This window comes from Heterodontus francisci, chromosome 40, assembly GCF_036365525.1.
Source record: "Heterodontus francisci isolate sHetFra1 chromosome 40, sHetFra1.hap1, whole genome shotgun sequence".
NCBI lineage: Eukaryota > Metazoa > Chordata > Chondrichthyes > Heterodontiformes > Heterodontidae > Heterodontus > Heterodontus francisci.
In genome coordinates, this window is record NC_090410.1 from 4,646,758 (window position 1) to 4,670,474 (window position 23,717).

The 23,717-nt window shown below is 41.9% G+C and overlaps 1 protein-coding gene across 3 annotated transcripts in view; it reads left to right on the top strand.

Moving 5' to 3' along the window:
* sae1 (SUMO1 activating enzyme subunit 1) overlaps positions 1 to 23,013 on the top strand; it is a 103,530-nt gene extending 80,517 nt beyond the window's left edge. For all 3 annotated transcript variants that reach the window (XM_068018848.1, XM_068018849.1, XM_068018846.1), the window contains exons 7-9: positions 16,292 to 16,436; positions 17,574 to 17,643; positions 19,388 to 23,013. In XM_068018848.1, coding sequence (XP_067874949.1) covers positions 16,292 to 16,436; positions 17,574 to 17,643; positions 19,388 to 19,480 — 308 coding nt within the window. In that variant the 3' untranslated portion in view covers positions 19,481 to 23,013. The remainder of the gene's footprint in view (positions 1 to 16,291; positions 16,437 to 17,573; positions 17,644 to 19,387) is intronic.
* Positions 23,014 to 23,717: the final 704 nt, after the last annotated feature.

Genomic DNA, 23,717 nt, shown 5'->3' on the forward strand with positions numbered 1-23,717 from the left:
CTTAGACCCACTCATCTCTCCCTCAAACGGAATGTAAAATTCAGTCATATCGCTGCTGCATAGGGGTACCTTCACTATGAGATCATTAATTAATCCTATCTCTTTGCACAATACCAGGTCTAGTACAGCCTACTCTCTGGCTGCAGAAGGTGCTGTTCTAAGAAACTATCCCAAAAACATTCTATGAACTCATAGAGGCTACCGTTGCCCATCTGATTTTTCCAATATATATATGTAGATTAAAGTCCCCCATTAAAGCCGTACCTTTCCGACAAGCTCCCATTATTTTTTCCTTTTATACCCTATCCTGTGTGGTTACTGTTAGGGGGCCTGTACACTACTGCCACAAGTGACTTTTTGCCTTTATCATTATTCATCTCTACCCAATACGCTTCTACATCTTGGTTTCCTGAACTTAAGTCATCCCTCTCAATGTGCTAATGCCATCCTCCACCTTTTCCTAGCTTCCTATCCTTTCTAAATATATACCCTTCAATATTTAGGTCCCAATCTATCACCCCTGCTAGAAAGTGCATGTGTGCACAAATGTCAATTACTTAAGAGACATCAAGAGGAACAGCAATATAGTGGATTCTGCAAGGCATTCTAAAACTGGTTCCAGATTTAAAATCTATTTCATTACCTATCATCAGTGAATACAAGCAGCCCAGGATCAATTATTAGGTGGTAACCTGATTGAGAATTTTGAGATGATACTCGACATGAGTGTGGCCTATAAATATTTCTTAGCACAATTTCTTCAGTAGTATCTATTCATAAAATAAATATTTTGTGAAGATAAATTATTTTGGGGAGAGAGTATTTGAGTGCACCTGATGGTATTAATGAGTTTCAGTGCATGTGATGTAGATTTTCTAGACTTTGTATTGTACAGTTTTTGTTTACAAGGATTAAAATTATACTTTAAAAATCACTGATCTTTTTAGCTCTGCAAAAGTCTCCCTGTCACATGACCTTTAACAGTCAGTAAAGGTCAACATTTGCAGAAATAGCTTAGCTCAGAGAGCTTAGAACTGCTTAATCTGCAGAATGAACTGGCACAATAAAGACTGAACTAATTCAGCTGGAAACATTGCAAAATAATTTTCCATTCTGTGTAATGCTAGTCAGTTGGTGGATCAGCAATCACAGACTAAATCACTGCATCTCACAAATTATCAAATGCATCACAACAAATATTGTAGCTCTTTTGGAAAAGGACATTTGAAAATCCTAAGAATAAAAGTGTTTTTCATGTGTTAATTTAGTTCCTGTTGCTTGATGCAAGGAGGACCAAGAACAAATAGGATGACACGCCATTTCCTATTCTGTCTTGCACATCTATCCCTCCCCTCTGTATCCTCAGCATAATGAGTCTGTTGGTCTCCATGGTGTCGCTCCTCCCTATCTGTATAACCTCCTACAACCTGCCAAGATCTCTGCACCCCTACTATGGCTTCTTGCATCCCAACCCCCGACCCCCCCCCCCCCACCCGGCTAATTTTAATCACTCCGCTATTGGCAGCTGTGCTTAAGGCCTAAGCTCTAGAATTCCCTCCCTAAACCCCTCTCCTCTCTGGGACTCTCTCCTCCTTCAAGAAGTTCCTTTAAAACCTGCCTTTTGTCCTTTTTTTTTAATTTTACCTCCTTATGTAGTTCGGTCAAATTTAGTTTGTGTTCCTGTGAAGTGCCTTGGCAAGTTTTACTACATTAACGATGCTATGTAAATACAAGTTATTGTTGAATTTCAACCCATTCTCTCCTAAGATCTGATAACTACTGCATTCTTTACATTATTTAATCTTCCCTTCTTCCTACAACCTCTTAAAATCCAGTCTGGAATTGAACAATAATTCCTTGATTTACTTTGTCATGTTTCTTGTTGTTTTCAGCTGTTGGTGTGTCTTACACTATGCCTCTTCTAAAAATGCCAGTTACTCCATTTATCAACTAGCCACTCAGTTTGTGGATGTGGGATAATGCCTGTGCTGAAATCCAATCTTCAATGAGAAAAATCTCTTCCCCTCAGTATAAGTCGGAGAATGATTCACTTAGGTGCAACTTTATACTTGTACAAGGCAGTTTTTTCAGATGTTTGGAACAGCATTACCTGCTGTCTGCTGTTTTAAGTCAGGTACTTGATGTGGAAGGGCTGGAGTAAGAATATCTTTAGAGTAAACCCATGCAACTTGGCCTTGAGGTTCATTTTTGTTGCACAACAATGGGTTACGTCGACCACCTTGATCCCAATGTTGATATTTTATATTAAAATAACTGTTCCTTTTCAAGACTGCAAGAGATGACCATTTGAAATAAATTCTTAATTTTCCTGCCTTGTTGCTTTCCTCTCTTTCTTGTGTCTTCAAACCGCACATGATCTTCAGCCAAGAGGACTGATGGAGAGAATGGTTGCCATCCCTCGCCTCGTGCAGAACCAGACAGGAGCATCATAAGGCCAGGATTATGGCTTGGATTCAGTTTTCTACACATTTTGTAGAATTTGAAAATTTTAATACACAAGGTGGCATTGTACATTGGGAATCCAAGTCACGTTAGGCTTGAGGGTGAGGGAGTAATTGGAGCCAGGTGGAGTGGAGGAAAATGAGGAAGGTAATGCAAGGAGGAAGGGGACAACAGTGGGGGTCGTCATCTAACATTATTTGATCCTACTTTCTATAATGGGTCACATGGTCCACTGCTACAACCAGCTCAATACCCTTAACCACTTACTGTTTTTAATGATATCATTGATAAGATATTGAAATAACTACAAACCAGACTTTATTTTCTAACACCATAAGATTTTAGGCAAAAATTGGCACAGTTCAGACATATTTATCTGGATCGGGGTAAAATGCATATACAGCAAAGAACAGAAGAACTGAAAATTGTGTAAACAGCTGATTGACAATGAGAGCCAAAGCCAGTATACAGGATGAGATGAGGGAGAATCCATAAGCCTCCATGTAAGATGTCTCCAAGCTGGAGGTAATAACCTCAAACTGCACTGTTCTCAAAGCTATGTCTGGTTGAATAACCTGGAACAGTAGCATAGGCCACAGAAGGCAAATAGGTGTCCTGATTTCCTGTTTGTTCCCACCTAGAGGCATTTGTCCAAAGTCCAAGTCCAATCACCAATTGGTTGAAGATGAACACCTCCATCATTAGTACAATTGGGAAAGGCATCATTCGCAGACCAAAGAGTACGACAGAAGCTTTAAGACTGATGTAAGATTGGAAGTTATATAGAATCAATCCTGAAGGATCACTTTGCCTTCCTAAAGTTAGTAGTCATATGGCCTAAAGTTCCATGTTCTGTTCTCTCTCAACTACCAATAGACTCTCTTAAGTAGTCGCATAGTTGGCATTAGTGATTGGACTTTGTAAGCAATACCATCTCCAGGATGTCTGCTGTGAAGCTTGGTTACTGTGCTTAGCATTAAAGTCCTAATGTCAGTTTTATTCCCTGCAACTGCAAAAGGCATAATACTTGATATAGCGGAAAATATTTGTTATTTACCACACTGTTATTAAAATCTTTTGAAGTTATCTCTGCAGACTTTGCCAAAAAGGTCAGAGGAAATCGAATAAAATGCACATTTGGTGTTATTAGGAACTTGAATCAGTGGAGTGAGAAAAAACTGCACAGGCCACAGGATACTGTAAATAAGAGTGAAACAACAACTTGACATTTGTATGTACCTGTAACGTATGGACTGTCCCATGGCACTTTACAGAATAGAAGCAAAAGGAATGCATACACCAGGTGAGATGAAAGAGTTTACAGGGTTAATGAAGGTTTGGGAGAAGAGTTGGGATTTGAGAAGGTTTTTAAAGAAGTTGAGAGACAATGAGGCGAGGACCTTGGGTTGGAGATCCAGAAAGCAGAATCTAGGCAGCTGAAATTTCTGCTACCAGTGGCAAGATGGAGGGAAGCTGGGAAACAAGGGTAGAGTCAGAACAGTGGTTGGTGCAGGAAGATAATTCAGTCTGGGGAAGATGGTAGCAGTGAGTTGGAGCAAGGCTGTGGATCATAAAATTCCTAAATAAACAGCGAGCCGGTATAAGTCCAACAAGAAGAGAGAGAAGTATGAGGGTCTTAGTCCAAGGTCGAACATGAGCTGTTGCATTTTGATTATGTTGGAGCTTATGGAGCCGAGGTGAAGCAAGAGCAACATGCAAAATATTGAAATAATAGAGTCTGATGCGACAAAAGCAAGGATAAGGGCTTTGGTCTGTAGTGGAGGCAGATCTGGGCAATAGTTGTGGAGGTGGAAAGAAGTGCTCCAAATGATGAAGAGAAGTTGTGGTTTTGAGGTATTGGAATATAGGAGCAGGAGTAGGCCTTTCAGCCCACCAAGCCTGCTCCGCCATTCGGTCCATTCAGTAGGATCATGGCTGATCATCCGCTACAATGCCTTTTTCCCACACTATCCCCATATCAGGGCGGCACAGTGGCGCAGTGGTTAGCACCGCAGCCTCACAGCTCCAGGGACCCGGGTTCGATTCCAGGTACTGCCTGTGTGGAGTTTGCAAGTTCTCCCTGTGTCTGCGTGGGTTTTCTCCGGGTGCTCCGGTTTCCTCCCACAAGCCAAAAGACTTGCAGGTTGATAGGTAAATTGGCCATTATAAATTGTCACTAGTGTAGGTAGGTGCTAGGGAAATATAGGGACAGGTGGGGATGTTTGGTAGGAATATGGGATTAGTGTAGGATTAGTATAAATGGGTGGTTGATGTTCGGCACAGACTCGGTGGGCCGAAGGGCCTGTTTCAGTGCTGTATCTCTAATCTAATCTAATATCCCTTTGTCATTGGTATTTGGAAATCTGTCAATCTGTACTTTAAATATGCTCAATGACTGAGCTTCCACAGCCCTTTGGGGTAGAGAATTCCAAAGGTTCACAACCCTCTGAGTAAAGAAATTTCTCCTCATCGCTGTCCTAAGTGGCTTCCTCCTTATTTTGACATTTTGTCCCCTGGTTCTAGACTCCCCCAACCAGGGGAAACATCTTAGCTGCATCTATCCTGTCAATTCTTTTAAATATTTTGTAGGTTTCAATGAGATCACCTCTCGTTCTTCGAAACTCTAGACAATACAGGCCCAGTTTCCCCACTCTCTCTTAGGGCAGTCCCGCCATCCTGGGAACAAGTCTGGTGAACTTTTGTTGCACTTCCTCTAAGGCAATAATATCCTTCCTAAGGTAAGGGGACCAAAACTGCACACACTACTCCAGGTGCAGTCTAACCAAGGTTCTGTACAATTGAAGCAAGACTTCACTACTCCTGTACTCAAATCCTCTTGCGATAAAGGCTAACATACCATTAGCCTTCCTGATTACTTACTGCACCTGCATGTTAGCTTTCAGAGACTTATTGACTAGGACACCCAGGTCCCTTTGTACATCTACACTTTCTAATCTCTTACCATTTAAGAAATACTCTGTACATCTGTTCCTCCTACCGAAATGGATACCCTCACATTTTTCCACATTATATTCCATCTGCCACGTTCTTGTCCACTCACTAAGTCTGTCCAAATCCCCTTGAAGCCGCTTTGCATCTTCCTCACAATACACATTCCCACCTAATTTTGTGTCATCTGCGAACTTGGAAATATTACATTTGGTCCCCATATCCAAATCCTAGATTATATATTGTGAACAGCTGGGGCCCAAGCACTGATCCCTGCGGTACCCCACTAGTCTCAGCCTGCCAATGTGAGAATGACCAGTTTATTCCTACTCTCTGTTTTCTGCTTGTTAACTAATCCTTAATCCATGCCAGTATATTGCCTCCTATCCCATGTACTTTAACTTTGGTAACCAACCTCCTGTGGGGGACTTTATCAAAAGACATCTGAAAATGCAAGTATACTATGTCCACTGACTCCCCTTAATCAATTCTGTTAGTAAGATCTTCAAAAAACTCCAACAGGTTTATAAAACATGATTTCCCATTCATAAATCCATGTTAACTATGCCTAATCGGATCATTATTATCCAAGTGTCCATTTATCACATCCTCTAGAATAGATTCTAACATTTTCCCGACTAAGGCTAACGGGTCTGTCGGGGTTGAGAAGGAAGCTAGGGTTTCACACAAGTTTGAACCTACCTGAGAGTCTCGGGGGTGGGGGGAGGGTAGTGGAGTCAATACCTTAGGGGCTGAGGTTGTGGAGGTACCAAGTGCCATCATTACACTCTTCCCAGTGTTTAGCTGAGCGGAGATGTAAATCAGCTAGTCCAACATTAACATAGTGATTGTGGGATTGAGAAGCGTAACTGGGTATCATCAGTATACATGTGGAAGCTGACCCCTTATGCAATCTCAGCAAGGGTAGATACTTAGGGAGATTACTGAAGCGATGACACAGGGAAGAGCAGTTAAAGATGAACTGGCGACATCCAGAATAATAGGAAAGGAAACGTGCAAGGACAGTCAGCACAGAGCTGGAAAACTAAGGATAAGGAGGTTGCTATGATCAATTATGTGAAACCCTGCAGAAAGATTATTGGGGTTAATCTGGTCGATGACTGTGGGTATGGACAAAGAATCCATTGCAGGGGATGAGCTGCAACCATGTGAGAGCAGTGTCACCACAGAGAGAAGGTGGGAAGGGCTAGTGGACAGTGGTGTGGTTGACATGCATTGATGATCCCATATTTGGTTATCACTGCATGGATCAAGACAAGGTGAGTGTATCTAAATGTCTTTATATGGATGTTTGGATTGAGCAAGAAAGGTGAGTCAGTCAGCTAATTGGTAACAGGGTGTGGCTAAGTTTTGGTAGACATTTAGTCATTGCACTGGAACTTAAAGAAAGCACTACAACGCACATGACATTGTGAATAAGTCAGTAGGAGCTTGTGCATCGTATTGATACGAAAGCACAGTACGTCAAATGCTACAGAGTTTTATTTAGCTGCGTGCATACGCTGGAAGCTCAATGACTTGCCCACGACACTTTGACTGGATAAATAACCACAAATCTGGACACTTTTTGAGGCAGCTGAACAATAGTCTGTGGTTAGTAATCCACTTATGTAACCAGATGAAAGTCTGTTCTGGGTATTTTTGAGTTCCTGTTTTAAATATCATTTCACACCTTTTTGTATAATTGGGGACTCGATCATCTTTCTTTCCCTTCCATAATTTAGTGTTTTGTTAGCTGGGTTTTCCCCTAGTTGTCAAGTTGCACCTTTCTTGTATTTAAATTGTTTGGAGCCTAAGTTTATTTTAGTGTATTTTTATCAACTGCAGTTGAGTCACTTTTCAATAATTTCTGAATTGGACTTGGTTGCAGTTTGTTGTTGACATCGCAAGAGGTTACAGTTGCCTCAGCAGCATTGAGTTTAAGATGTAAATCATCAACCGCCATGTGCTTTTGTTCAATGTACTGAATTTTTAGCTATATATAGAGTCATAGAATGGTTACAGCAAAGGAGGCCATTAGGCCAGTCGAGTCTGTGCCGACTTTCTGCAAAAGCAACTCATCTAGTCCCACTCCCCCACCTTTACCCGTAGCCCTGCAAATTTTTTCTCAAGGTAATTGTCCGATTTTCTTTTGAAAGCCACAATTTAATCTGCCTCCACCACACTCTCAGGTAGTACATTCTAAATTCTAACCACGTGCTACAGCCTGTCGCTGTTGCTTCTTTTGCCAGTCACCTTAAATCGGTGCCCTCTGGTTCTTCTGTCAACGGGAACAGTTTCTCCCTATCGACTCTGTCCAGATCCCTCGTGATTTTGAGCACCTCTACCAGATTTCCTCTCAACCTTCTGTTCAAGGAGAACAGCCCCAGATTCTCCAATCTATCCACATAATTTCATCCCTGGAATCATTCTCGTAAATCTTTACTGCACCTTCTCTAATGCCTTCACATCCTTCCAACAGTGCAGTGCCCAAACTGGACACAATACTCCAGTTGAGGCCGAACCAGTGTTTTATATAGGTTTATCATAACTTCCTTGCTTTTGTACTCTGGGCCCCTACTTATAAAACCCAGGATCTTGAATGTTTTATTAACTGCTTTCTCAACCTTCCCTGCCACATCCCAGGCCCCTCTGCTCCTGCACCCCATTCAGAATGCTATCCTTTATTTTATATTGCCTCTCCTAGTTCTTCCTACCAAAGTGAATCATTTCACATTTCTCTGCATTAAATTTCATCTGCTGCTTGTCTGCACATTCCACCAGTCTGTCTCTTGAAATCATCACCATCCTCCTCACAGTTCACAATCCTTCCAGGTTTTGTGTTGTCTGCAATTTTGAAATTGTGCCCTGTATACCCAAGACCAGGACACTAAAACTTATCAGAAAAAGCAGGGGGTCCTAGAACTGACCCCAGGGAATCCCACTACATACTTTCCTCCAGTACGAGAAAAAACTGTTCACCGCTACCCTGTCACTCAGCCAATTTTGTTTCCATGCTACTACTGTCCCTTTAATCACATGGGCTCTAACTTTGCCAACAAGCCTATTATGTGGCACTTAATCAAGTGCCTTTTAGAAGTCCATGTACACTATAGCAGCCGTGATACCCTCATCAACCCTCTGTATTACCTCATCAAAAAACTCAGCAAGTTCGTTAAACACAATTTGCCCTTAACAAATCCATCCTGGCTTTCCTGAATGAATCCACATTTGTCCAAGTGACTGTTAAGTTTGTCCCAAATTACTGTTTCTAAAAGTTTTCCCACCACCAAGGTTAAACTGATTGGCCTGGCCACAAGTATATGCACATTAAATATTTTCAATACAAAGAGCAAGTTAAGTAAACTCCTGCTGACCTGTTGCTACCTCTTAGACTGCTTTTATTTCATAAGCTGCATCTATTCTAGTGCAGTTTTAATTCCAATTCCAGGAGACCACTCCCACTATTTACACCATTAAATCCAGCTCCAGCATCAGGTTGGTAGGCCCACAGTAAACTGGATCCACTTGTCTGCCCCTGAATAAAGTTGCTGAATTTTGTAGTGTTAATGTGGAGAGCTGGCTTATTGAGTCACCTGAATCCAAATTGCAACAGTGCTGATATGAAATTCTAAGCAATGGCCTAACCCGCCATCCTTTACGTGTGACTTCCCATCCCATCAGTGGAGCTGTATTTCATGCTAGGCAGAGAGTATATTAACTGAGCTATTGGCAAATCATGGTTGTAGTTTTGCCAGAGAGAGCACGGAGACAAAACCTGTTAAGTGTCAGTGATTTGAGTTTTCAATTTGCAATGTTCCTCCAAGGCAACCCTATTCAATTAATTACCATATATGGAAATGATATTGCTGGTAATGGAAAAATCATGAACAAAAGGCAGACATTAGTATTAAATAGAACAGATCCTTCTGATTGGTGGCAGAACAAGGCATTAAATAATCTGTACAGGAAATTAATTAAGACAGCACTGCTTTGTGAAACTTTCCTAAACCTTGCTGCTGATTCGACTGATAAATTTTTTTTTCCATAAGTGAAAAGTGTGAGAAAAGATTAACCAACAAAATCACAGGAAATGGTTGCAGAAGACAAATTTGTTGAGATTGTACTGGGACTGCTTTCATGCTGACCAGCAGGGCTGGCTGGTTCTAAGAGCTACCAGGACTGAATGGCTGACCATGTCATGTAATATGATTATTGCTGGGGAGATTTTTGGCAGGAGCGTTCTGCTCTGCGTTGACATGAAAAATTATACACGGCTGAGCTGTATAGACAAATAGGTCCAAGTGTGATTCCTGCTTGATCTTGAGTGAGCTGATCCAGCTTATAGCAGAATTTCCCTGTGAGCCTTAGCCAGGGAGAGGTAGCCAGAGGTCTTGCATTGATCATTATCCAATGATTTCTGCTACAAAGTCTGCCTGGAATTGATGTCGCATGAGATTCGAATTTGACTGACTTGTGGCATCACTCAGGTTGGCTGACTTGACACTTGGTCTAGGTTCACACATAAAGTCTTGCAAGTTGGGGAAGGAGTAGGAAGGCTTATATGGAACTGTCCCCCAGCAGGGGACATAGTGTGGCATTGGAGGGAAATTGTAGAAGCCCAAACTTCCAGTTTTTAAAATAAGTTCCAACTTTTCATGCAACATTTAGGGTCCTAAGCAAGAAAACACTCTCTAGATTAAGATATCACCTTTTGGCTAATGCAAAGCCACGGGCAGTGAACAAACATGTGATACAGGCCTGTGCCCACATGTACAATGGAGTGACTGAACTGTGCAGTTCAAAACTAGGCTGGTGGTTATCCAGGTCTAGTTTTACTTATGATGCGACCCTGATGTGAACAGTCTGACCTTATGCCACTTACTATTGATATAGGGCTGCTCTGGGGGGACAATAAAATTAGATTGAAACTCAGTTCATATTATTTCTTTTCTTTGGCAAAATCTGAGGCTTTTGAAGCCCCAGGTGACGTTGGCATCAGTGAAGTTTCTATTCATAGGGAAGAAATAGTGTTGGCTATAAAAAAGAGAAGCTTTAAAACACACTTCTCAGTCATTCTTGTGTGACAAGACAGAAGTCCTTGCTTTTCCCACCTTCGAAACCCAACAAGCTGCAAGATGAGATATGTCAAGATTCTTGGCACAAGTCAGCTTTTCCTCTGGACAAGAGCCAGGACTGCTGCAGTAATTCTGTTGCACTAAATGCGCAGGACTGTTTGGACATGATGGCTTGAAGAAGGTGCCGTTGACGTGACCTAATGCACAAAAGTCAGGAGGATGCAGACATCAACCCTGGAATATTAGAAGCACAGCACTAGGTGCCAGCAACACTGTCACTGGTTTTGTATAACTCCAGTATGGCTGGCTCCAACATGAATCTCGTGTTGTCAACAGCAGTAAAGTAAATTTACCAGGTTTATTGAGGTTGCCCATGATAGCGAATCTAGCAAACTAACTCTGCTGTTGCCACTGGTTGCAACAGACCCATGTATTGGAAGCTGCTGACACTAAGTGGTGTTCGGAGGGATTTGGGTGACATTTTACAAGAAACACAGTTAATATGCAGGTACAACAAGGAATTTGGTCTTTATTGCAAGGGGTTTGAGTACAAGAGAAGGAATTCTTGCTACAGGGCTTTGTTGAAACCTGGAGTACTGTGTACAGTTTTGGTCTCCATACCTAAGAAAGGATATAACTTGCCTTACAGTGGTTGCGACGAAGCTGCACTAGATTGGGCAACCCTCTTATCCCAGCGATCAGTGAGGAGAGATTGAGTAAAATGAGCCTCTGAGCTTTAGAAGAATGAGAAATAATCTCATTGAAACATATAAAATTGTGAGGGCTTGACAGGGTAAATGCTGAGAGTCTAGAATTGGGGAACATAGTCTCAGGATAAGACTATGGATGGGCATTTTGGACTGAGATGAGAGATTTCTTCACTCAAAAGACTGTGTATCTTGGGGTTTCTCACCTCCAGAGTGCCGTAGATGCTCAGTCAATGAGTATATCGCTGGTATATTTTTGGACTCTGAGAATCAAAGGATATGGGGATCAAGTGGAAAAGTGGAGTTGAGGTCGAGGATCAGCCATGATCTTATTGAAAGACAGAGCAGGCTCGAGGCACAGTCTCACCCGCTCCTGTTCCTTATGTTCTTTCAATGGTATAAATGCTGCTGATGAAACTTCATATTTTGCCATCAACAAATTTACCTTGAATTTATATTTCTTTCCCCTTTCTATTTAAAGGATTTAAATGTTGGTTTTGCTATTTGCTACTTTTATTACCTAGTCTTCCATCTTATAACTCTAGGTGCTTTTGCAATACATAAATGCAATTAACTGCTTGGGGTTATGCCATATTGCTGTGCTGCTTTGCATTAATAAACCCAGTATCACTAGCCAATGTATCCTGTATACTTGATGTGTGGTAATGCCTACATTAAAAGGCTAACCATTCTAATTAAATACTGTTATTGAGCATTAATCCATTGTTAACCGCTGTGGGGATGGGTGTACATATTCTATAATGAATATGTTGACGCAGCAGCAATCTCATGGAAGTATTCAACACACAAACATCCAATCTATTTAATTGTCATCTGAACGCAAAAATGAGATATCTGTCTGCAAATCACTCCTTTCTTTCTATTGCTGTTTGCAAGATACTGTGCAGTGGATCGGAGCTGTTTAGCTTTTGTTTTGTTTTCATTCAGCAGCACATGTCTGCCATCTCATGCAGTTGGTGCGTAATGAAAAACCTGTTGAAGGATTAACTATTGTGCAGTGATGAGTATTTGACATGTATTGTCTGTGTAATCCGAACATAGAGAAACATCAATAGAGATTAATCTTTTGTTATGTTATGACAAAGGTGACCTTGGGTGGTTTCATCATCCCTTCTCCTGATACTGGTGTTAAATGGTATAATGGCCAACGTTATCTCAGCTAGCATGCCAATAGATGCTCTGCAATGGGTCTCTGTACCCTTAGTCTAGTGAGTAGGGGCATTGGTCAGGGTTTACAGTCCTGATCAAAATCTAGAAATCCTGCTCCAATGTTATCAAGTGAGAATGATGTCAAACTTCCTCTTCTCTGCTCTTCATTCTCTATTTTCCCCAGGTTCTTGAGTCCAATAGGATGCTAGCATTCTGCAAATTTGTGAAGAGCATACATCAGAGGGCAGCTGATGCTCACGGAGCTGCATCCTAATCTGAATCAATATGTGAAGGAGAGGAAAGAAGGGAGAGAGAGATACTGAAGGATATATATATATATATTTATATACCTTGAGTAATAATGGGATGGGCAAATATAGGAAGCTTGTTACTGCTGATCTTGATTCATGCAGTAAATAATGATTCTGTGCCCTATTTTCTCTTTTTGGCTAATTATAAAGACTTGCATTTCTATATTGCCTTTCATGAGCTCAGGATGTCCCAATGTGTTTTCAAGCCAATGAAGTACTTTTGAAGTGTAGTTGCTGCTGTAATAGAAATGTGGCAGCCAATTTGCACGCAGCAAGCTCCCACAAACAGCAATGTTATCATGACCAGTAATCTGTTTTAGTGATAGTGATATTAGCCAGGCCATTGGGATAACTCCCCTGCTCTTTTCAAAATAGTGTCATGTTGTTTGTATGCCTACCTAAGAAGGCAGGCAGGACCTCGGTTTAACGTCACATTTGAAAGACAGCACAGCATTCCCTCAGTTCTGGCACTGGAGTAGATTTATGTGCTCAAAATGTCTGGAGTGGGACTTGAACCCACAAGCACTTGAAGGTGAGAGTGCTACCTATTGAGCTATGGCTGATATCCTATTTCTTGTATATCATTGCACAGGTACTGACAGCTCACTGGTACCTGACTAGAGTGGCTATCTTTCATTCCTTAATATCCACACACATGGCCTTTCCAACAGGGTCACCAGATAGGAATCATTTTTCGTGAAGTGGATATTTTCTTACTACAGCTGAGATAAGCGAATTCAGCATAGATTGGACGTCGAACCTAAGCCTGCTGATCTGTACGACTTGGTGCTAAACTAAGCTGTACATTTATTAAATGATTCCCCACACCAATACCACCATCCTGCAAGATCTTAATTACTTTGTCAACTTTATTTAAGACATAGGAAGTTAATGAATGTTGGGTTTGAGAAGACTATAATTGAATGTTTGAGTTTTTCACTATAATTGGTCAACAAAGCACTGCATTGTAGTTGCATTTGTATTCAGTATAGTTACGGTTACCTTTTAGACTTGCCTCTTAACTCTCAGATGAATGTGGTGCCAGTCACTTTGTGTTTGAAGTGAACTCTTGCTCCATTGTCTCCAGTTACTTGATTACTCCCACAGTGTAGAGAAGATGGAGTGCCCAGATAACCAGCAACAAGAGACACAGCTGTCTGGAGCAGTGCCAATGAGAGACTGTCACTTTTTCATACTGTTTACGCACCCTTATCAAATAGCTGTCCAAGTGTCAGCAACAGTGCAACCACCTCCTACACATATAGCGTGCACTTGGAGTGTTGGAGATTATTTTTAACATTAACAGTCAAACAAAAATATGAAGAGGAAGTAACTGTCCTGTGAGTGTTACAAAAGGCTGTTATGGATCACAGAAGCTGCAAATAATTTTAGTGTCTTAGTGAGAGCTTGTTAAAATGCCAGCCAAAGTGCTGAGAGTGCTGGGTTTGAGTGGTAAAACGGATAATGGGACTTCTTGTGAGACTTGCGGTAGGATCTAGCCCAGCCTGGTAAGTCATATCTCCTGGCTAATGGGTCTCAATGTAAATGAATCTGGATAGTCTCAACTGCATTCTAAATGGATGCAAATCCACCGGGAAGATCCTAACGTATGAAAATGAAGGTTGGAAAAAGACCAAGTAGACCATCAAGGCTGCCTCCACTGACCATTATGGTTAAGCACTTCATCCTCTTTTTTCCCCCCCCCCCACTTCTCCATCCCCCCAACCCTGGCACCCACCTCATGCCCACCCCATAGCCTTCTGAAGACAAAAAAGGGCAGCAAAGGGGGAAAAAAGCTCTAAAATTCCTCTCTGACCATCTTGGGCACTCAAAACCAGTCCAGGAGGTCACATGGACCAAGCATTATCTATAAAGACACTTATCTTCTATGTGATGCAATCTCTGCCTGGTCAGGAACTGAGAGTCAGCACCCACCACACCAGCTGGCAGTATATTCCAGCAAGTTTGGGGTTTGGTGGTGTAGCACTATACAGTGTCACTCCACTTCAGCCTTTATGCTGAGTTCCTGACAACAGAGCAACCGGTTGCTGGTTTAGGCAATGCTGTAAGCAGATTCCTGGGAGAAAGCTGTAGAGCTACCATTTGGGTTTGGGGGGCTTTGTTCCAAGAGTATGTTGCTGTTTTCCCCCATAAAAAGCTAACCAATTCCAAACCTTTGTCTTGAGTTTTTCCCTGAAAATGTCATCCAGAAAAGACGAGGATTCCAATTGCCACTCCAGTGACCAGTTATTTTTTCTGTCTACATCAATCTGAAGCAAGAGATAAACTATTTTCCTTTACAATTACCTTTTCATTACATCCTGTTAATATGCTATATGCAAAGCACGTGTACATGCTACATTGTGATGGTGAGTGAGCTTGCTAAATGTGTGAGGTTGTAGAATAATGTGAATACTAATTACAGGAGATAGTTGTGTTAACATGTAGTCTTCAATAAACATTTCTTTTTGGGGGGAATTGGGTAGTAGAAGGTGGCAGGTTTTTTCTGTTTAAGGTCCTTTTTCCTTCTCTCCACCTTGCTCAGAAAGAAAGTAGCTACAGAATAAAGTTATTTTGGAATTTTAATTCAAACATTTTATTTTCTTCCCCATGATGTCCCTATGTAGGGAATCTTGCCCCATGAGGCTGCTTCAGTGTCATCATGTATGGCACGAGGGCTCCTGTGTATCTGGGAGCACTTTGTAGTAAACAGTGTGGGATGGCACAGCTTCAACCAATCCTTTTATTTATTTTTTATTTAGAGATACAGCACCGAAACAGGCCCTTCGGCCCACCGAGTCTGTGCCGACCATCAACCACCCATTTATACTAATCCTACACTAATTCCATATTCCTACCACATCCCCACCTGTCCCTATATTTCCCTACCACCTACCTATACTAGGGGCAATTTATAATGGCCAATTTACCTATCAACCTGCAAGTCTTTTGGTATGTGGGAGGAAACCGGAGCACCCGGAGGAAACCCACGCAGACACAGGGAGAACTTGCAAACTCCACACAGGCAGTACCCAGAATTGAGCCCGGGTCGCTGGAGCTGTGAGGCTGCAATCCTGACTGCAGTAAATACTGTGAAGGTGGTGCAACCTCAAACTAGCCATTGTATTGCACTGGAGCTGCCTCGTGTAGGGAAGCCATACAACTGGCTGGGAAATTTGTATTCCCAGCTTATGAGATCATTTCTAAGGGTCATGCAGCACTCTTGCCTGTTTGAAGTTGACTCCACCACAGTTTGATGGATGTATGCAGCCATTCAGCAATCGTGCCTGTGCCAGCTCTTTGAAAGAGCTATTCAATTAGTCCCACTCACCGCTCCCCTTCACTCCTCCCCCATAACTTTGCAAATTTTTCCTTTTCAAGTAATTATCCAATTCCCTTTTGAAATTGATTCTGCTTCCACCACCCTTTCAGGCAGTGAATTCTGGATCATCTCTCTCTGCGTAAAATAAATTCTCCACATCCCCCCCACCCCCTGATTCTTTTGCTACTTAACTTAAATGGGCCAGTGATGAAATGCACCTTGAGGTACCCTTTTAAGAAATGATGGATCATGCTTTGTTGCCTTCAGTGTTCCTATTATTTTCCCTGACAGTTCTGTTGAAATTCCGAACTGTGAAGGCCCGAGATCCATTGTCTGACAGCTATGAGGACGATTCAGCACTACTGCTGCAGCTGAGGAATAATGTGTTGGATTCCTTAGGAGTGAAGAGAGACCTGCTTACAGATGAGTTTATCAGGTAAACTGGTTGTCACTTTGTTCATGCCAGTGAGGTAAAGTACACATGAATATCTTGCTTACGTAGATACTTCGTCCAGGGCAAAAGCCAACGTTTCAGCGTCCCACTCGTAACTGTTTCTTATGACTTTCCCCATCTCTCAGAAGACTCTGATTCTGGCTGCAAGACCGTTCTAAATGCACTGGCTGCTCTCTGGTACCTTGTCAAAATGCCCACTCTTCACATGCAGACCCAGACAATGATGTCCATACTATTGTAACCATGAGGGAGGCAGAGACCGGCCCTGATCCTGTGCTCGCATGAGGACCATCTGGTGTGGGAGTCACTGGATGGGTGAGCAGGAGCACTGTTTATCGCTCCCAGTCTTCTTTCCCCACTTATTTTCTTCCCCCCCCCCCCACTAAAAAAACCATTTGGAATAGCACATTAGAGACTGTGGTGTAAACAAATGGGTTTCCCTGCTGGAGAATGAGAAATTAACAAAGAATTACTTGGTGTGTATAGAGTATGTGGATGGTTTTGACAGATGGTAAGATAAAACCAAGGAGGAAACTATTTTTGCCATGAAGGGCATGTGTCTATTTAATATTGCTGGTGGTTAAGGGTGCCCTCTTCCCCTAACTTATTTAATAATTCAAATTAATTGTATGAAATATTCAAACTGTAAGATTTTCATCTTTTAATTATAGCGCAGTTTCTTTTTTTGTTAATTTATTTCTGCTCATAAAATTGAGAAATTAAATACTTTTTTTACACCAAATGTCATCCCCAGGGTCAAGTTTGACTCTGCGCCCCTAGGACAGAGAGGGAAGAACACCCAGTGTTTCTACTGCCGGTGGTTGTACATTTCTAGATAAAGGCAAATCCAGGTTCAACTGTGGTATTCACCCCATTCCCCTCCCCTCTGTAGGAGGCAGCTTGCCAGTACTCAATGTCCAGGCCCACACAGACATAACGATTATTAGTTGCGGTGCTGGTGCTCCTGAAACCAGACCCCACAATCTGGTGAGGGAGCAGAGAAGAAAATTTAAATAAGCTACTTTAAAAAAAAATAAACAAAATTGGTTGTGATTTCTGTATAATCAAGCCTAATGCCTTAACTGTAAGACTATAAATGATATCCTTTGCTTTCCTCAGCTCCTGTTTCTCAGAGTTAGCACCAGTGTGTGCTGTTGTGGGCGGAGTGCTCAGTCAGGAAATTGTAAAGGTAAGACCATTTGTAAACTACTCGTCAGTAAATATTTGATATGTTCTCGCGCCCAGGTTTTGTCAGGTGACAGAGATGACAGGTATGATTGAGAGTGGTCCACAGGCTTTGCTACTGTTAGTCCATATATTGTGCCTATGGAATATGTACTACTTCAATCCCCCTGAAAGCAGAACTAGTTAACACTAGATGAGATGGAATTATATTTCCAAAAGCAAGTTTGCGTTTCCACAGTAAGGTGGAAACATGCAGAGCAGCAGGTATGATCAGAGTATTTTAGTTCAGTTTGTACAACCTATATTTGTGTGATGATAAAATGGAGAGTGTAACACCGCACCTTAGATAATGGAACATTGTACAGAACTCAGCTCGACTTTACAGCTAGAACTGACATTAAGATTAAAAGTTAAGATTTTAAATGTTATTTTATTCCTGGTTGCAGCTGCTGTGAGAATGGCTTCTTGTCATCCTTATTGTCAGCCTCAATTCAGTATAGTAACTTCCTGCCTGAACCATGCTGTCCAGTTTGTGTTGATATGAAACCATGAGATGTGCAGTATAACTGGCTGCTTATTAGTGTAATTAAGACGCTTTATAGCAATTGTGAAGCCATTTTAGTGCTGCCAGTAATTGTTTGTAAAGCAATAATTCTACAAAGTATTGTCTCTATCAGGACCCTGTGCCTAATTATTACCTTTAACTCTGTAATTTGCATGATGAAGCCTTATTTTACTAACTTGTACATACATGTTTTGTCAGTATGCTATCAGAACATTTCATGCTGTTGTTGCCAACTGAACTCATGGCATCCTAGAATAGTACAGCACAGAAGGAGACCATTCAGCCAATCAAGTCTACACCGGCTCTTTTGAAGAGCAATCCAGTTAGTCCCACTCCCCCGTTCTTTCCCCATATCCCTGTAATTTTTTTCTCCAAGTATTTATCCAATTCTCTTTTGAAGGCTGCAATTGGATCTGCTTCCGCCACCCTATCAGGCAGTGCTTTGCAAATTCTGACCGCTTGTTGCTTGAAAATGTTTTTCCTCATATCATCTCTGGTTCTTTTGCCAGTCACCTTGCATCTGTGCCCTCTGGTTATTGACCCTTCAGCTGCTGAACAGTTTCTCTTTGTTTAATTTATCTAATCTCTTCATGGCCTCTTGGCCGCCTCTACTGTAAAGCGAACCTCCCCAACATCTCCAGTCTATCTACATGACTGTAATCCTCATCCCTGGAGCCATTCTATTAAATCGTTTCTGTATCCTCTCCGAAGCCTTCACGCCCTTTCTAAAGTGTGATGCCCAGAATTGGACACAATCCTCCAGCTGGGTCCAAACTAGTGTTATATATACGCTGCAATTGATCTCACAGTGCTGGACGAGAGAGAGAGAGAGAGAGAAGTAAAAACCAGGGATGGTTTCTGATCACCACTTGGCGAGCCAGTTTGAAAAGTGTAACTGCAGGGTGAGGACTGGAACAGGCATGACTCTGATGTTCTCCACAGTCAAATAGCCCGACACCACTCGCTATCAAAGCTTAAATGTGAAGAATGGATGCACAGGTGAGGTAATAGCATCTGTGGACCCACAATGCAGCAAGAATTAGCACTTTCAGAAGAGGATGCTGGCAGAAAGTGTAGGGAAAAGTTGTTGCTATCTGTGGCAGTTTTATAAATAACTTTCAGAATGGACTAGCAGCTCATACTGCCTGAGGAATGACTGACCGTGAATTTGTGTTCTTCACAGGCATTGTCTCAACGAGACCCTCCACACAACAACTTCTTCTTCTTTGATGGGTTGAAAAGTAACGGGATTGTCGACTGCATTGGACCCAAATGAAGAAAGTCTGCGGAAGATCGGAAATGGTTATCGTGTCTTGAACACACATCTACCCAACAATCTCCACAACCTCTGACAGAAGATCATCATCGAGTGCCAATACTTAAAATGAATCCGGCAATGTTACCAAGAAAAAGCAAAATTATTTTATAAGAAACTGGAGGAATTGGAATTGACAGCATAAACGGACAGTGATGGAGAAATCACTGTCTGAGATCTCAACGTTGCAAATAAATGCAGTTAAAGGCACTTGCATGCTAATTCTCAGTTTCAGTTTATCAATAATGCTGATGCTATTTTTATCTCTTGCAAATCTGTTTATTAGCAATCTATCCTGTCCTGCTGTATGCAGCCGGATTGACTGTATATTTCTGTGTTGGTGCAGATGTGTGTTCTTTCCCCCCCGCCCCAAAAACATTCATACATGTGCATGTACACCTACTCACATCATTGAGGTTTTTATAGGCAAGTTGAATTCTATAAGAAGCTAAGTGTTCAGTCCACCCACCACAACACTGAAACACTATTACAGTTATAATGCCAATCAAATTCCAGAGCAGCTTCATTACTGTAATATTAACACTGCACTAAACAATTAATAATACCTTTTAACATCTCACCCTGCCTTCCCCTTTCTCTAGCTCCCTCTCTCTCTCTATTCTTCACTGACTCTCTAGCTTCTGACTCCCACTGTGTTTGATTGAAAACCAACTCCAAAGGCTAGTATCGTCTGCCAATGAAATGCTTCAAAATGTGAAGATTGGCATGGATGCATCATAGGTGTAACCGTGTCACCCTTTGCATAAAGACCCATCACCCTCAGGAAGGGCCAAATTGGGAACTCATCTATCATTCATGGAGCACTGAAATTTCTGTGCTAAGAATGATCTATGCTGCTGAAAATTAGATTGTTGAAGACTCTTGGGTTCATTTGACCTTACCCTTCCAGATTACCAACCCCAGTGTCTTCCAGTTAGAGCTTCAACATTTGCACCTCATCCAAGGGACAGTACCTGCTGGCAGAGCAGCACTCGTATGGTAATGCACTGGGCTGCTGATAGATTATACACCTGGGTATGGATTCAAGATTTTGGGTCAAGAATTACAGGCTTGCAAGTCTTTATTTCTTGGCACTCGAGGAGTAAACAGTTATTGATCATAGACAGCTCATACATATAGTCTGTTTTAATATAATAAATCCAGCTATTCACAGTCTTGAGGATCTTCGAATAGATGGGGTAATTAAGCTTACCACCCCCATGTTGTACTAATTCATTCACATTAGAAGGTTACATTAGTTGAAATTTACAACATTACTGTAACAGGATGATGGGACCAACTGATTTAAGCTGTATTAATGCTCCACCCATGCCTCCTCCAATCCTTCTCCATCCCCACATTCTCACCAGAGTGGAATAGTTTCTCCTGAATTCCCCTATTGTATTTATTAGTGACTGTCCGTCTATCTGGGAGTATGAGGAAGCACTTTTTTACGCAGTGGGTGGCAATGACCTGGAACTCACTGCCCAAAAGGGTAGTAGAAGCAGAGACGATTAATGACTTCAGGAGGAAGTTGGATGGCCACCTGAGGGAAATTGACTTGCAGGGCTACGGGGATCGAGCCGGGAAGTGGGACAGAGTGCATAGCTCCCTGGAGAGCCAGCATGGACTCGATGGGCCGAATGACCACCTTCTGTACTGTAAATGATTCTGCGACTCATATTTATGGCCCCTAGTTTTGGATTTCCCCACAAGTAGAAACATCTCTATGTCTATCCTATCAAACACTTTCATAATTTTAAAGTCCTCTATCAGGTTATCCCTCAGCCTTCTCTTCGCGAAGTGTCCCAGCTTATTCAGTTTTTCCTGATTCTTCCATCTTTTCAGTTCTCGTATTGTTCTAGGAAATATTTTTTGCACAATTTCAGTCACTGATCCATTGTAGAGTTATGATTGACCCAACCATCCCTGTGCCACAGTTCAGTCCTGTTCCTGATTATTGTGCAGTGATTTTTTTTTTATTCCCCCCCCCCTCTTCACTGGCAAGGCACATATATGTGATGGTCTGCTGAGGGCAGGATTTGGCCGGGTTGATGCACTGTTCAATAACAACAACTTGCATTCATCTGGCACCGTTAATGTAGTAAAACATCCCAAGTTGCTTCACAGGAATGTTATCAAACAAAATGTTGACACCAAGTCACATAATGAAACAGGTGACCAAATGCTTGGTCCAAGAGCAAGGTTTTAAGGAGCATTTTAAAGGAGGACAGAGAGAGGGAGAGGTATGGGAGGGAATTCCAGATTTTAGGGCCCAGGCAGCTGAAGGCATGGCCCCCAATGGTGGAGCAATTAAAATCGTGGATGTGCAAGAGGCCAGAATTGGAGGAGTGCAGAGATCATGTAGGGCTGGAGGAAGTTACTGAGATGGGAAGGGGCAAGGCCATGGAGGGATTTGAAAACGAGGACTGTCGAAACTTGCTGGTTAAACTCTTGACTTGAGCTGGCATCCTTGTTGATATACTCCAGTTAGAGTGAGAGGGAAGTTATCTCTGTTGCAGTACACGGTCTATTGCCCTTTTATTGTTAGTAAACAGGCTAAATTTCCAGAAGGAAAATCTGGAATTTCCTGTGAGCCTGAACCTGTTGAGGATAGGATCTCTCAATGCCGTCAGAAGCGGAATTGTCGTAAGGAGCATAATCGTGGTTTTACGGACGTAAGGACAGTTTTCATATAAATAATAAGGCTAATGCACTGAATTTTCCAGGAAACTATTAATTAATTCAGGAAGCCAGACGCTCAAAGCTGCATCAGCAAGCAAGCTGGTTAGCCTTGGAAAATCCTACTGGGGATAGAGACTGCCTGGGACCTGGTCAGAAAAAATGACAATAGTTGTTTACTGCTAAACAATTCGAAATTCTAGTGAGAAGCTAAAGATGAAGTCATCTTAGTTTTTCCCCAATAATTAACAAGCCAGCGTGCAACTACTAATAGAAGTCTGTGCCACTGCACTCCCATTAACTCTGCCTTATAGTAGGAGGTGAGAGTATTATTGCATCAAAAGTTGCTTGAATTTGTTTCTATGGAAAGAGTTCTGCACCCATGTTATTCGCCCAGTAATGTAATTCTCGGACATTTTCAGGCTTGTATTTCTTTTCCTTCATGTATTTGATTGCGGGTTAAATGTGTTGCTCATTACTATTTTGTCTTGGCGCGCTATTAAAATACACAGTGTACTTTCTAATTATACATGTGCAGGTATGCATCGAAACCAAGGCGGGGGCAATGTTACATTACTGTGCCTGCTTTTCACGTTGTCAGGGATCAACTTGAGAAGGGTTTTTCTGAATGACTCTCAATTCTTAACCACCAGAGAGTTCTCTTCACAGGCAGGTTGTTCCTTCTGTTGAGTTTGCCTTCAATAATAATTTGGTAAAAACCTCTTTGTTTTACTTAGTTTCTTTAAGAGTTTTGTAATTTTGCAGGACAGCCTTTAGGCCTGTAAATAAAGTTGTCCTTTTTATTGAACACACCTTTTCTTCCCTCGAGCAATATTTATTTGAATGTAATTGAAGAGGTTGGGCTGTGTGGGTGTGAATCACTGTTGTTCAGTGGTAACCTCAGTTCCTATTTCCCTTCAAGCAATTTTAGTGATTTAATGAGCCTCTTTTCTCGTGCAGAGGAGAGGCAAGGCGCATGGCCCCATCCTCCTGCCCAAAAGGATAACTGTGAAGGAAAATCCAGATCCAATCAAACTTGCTTTTGGAGAAGATTGAAGTAAAATGGAGCTTTACTTCTGATAAATTGTGACTATTTTCTGAAATGTTCCCCAGTGATCATTGATATTGATTCATGGCGTGAAATAAAATGTCAGCTGTGGCTCAGTGGGTAGCATTCTCACCTCAGTTGGAAAATTGTAGGTTCTGGTCCCACTCCACAGACCAGAGTACAAATCTAGGCTGATGTTCCTGGTGTCTGTACTGAGGGAATGCTGCACTGTCAGAGGTGCCATCTTTCAGATGAAAGGTTAAACAGAGGACCCATCTGTTCTCAGGTAGACATAAATATCCTGGACACTATTGGAAGAAGATAAGGGAGTTCTCCCTGCCCAACAATTATAAGGGCATCGGGGATAGTGGTGTTACTATATCTAATAATATTTCATTGCTGATTGTGGGAGCTTGCTGAGGGCAAATTGGCATGTTTTCTGACGTGACAGCAGTGACTACAATTCAA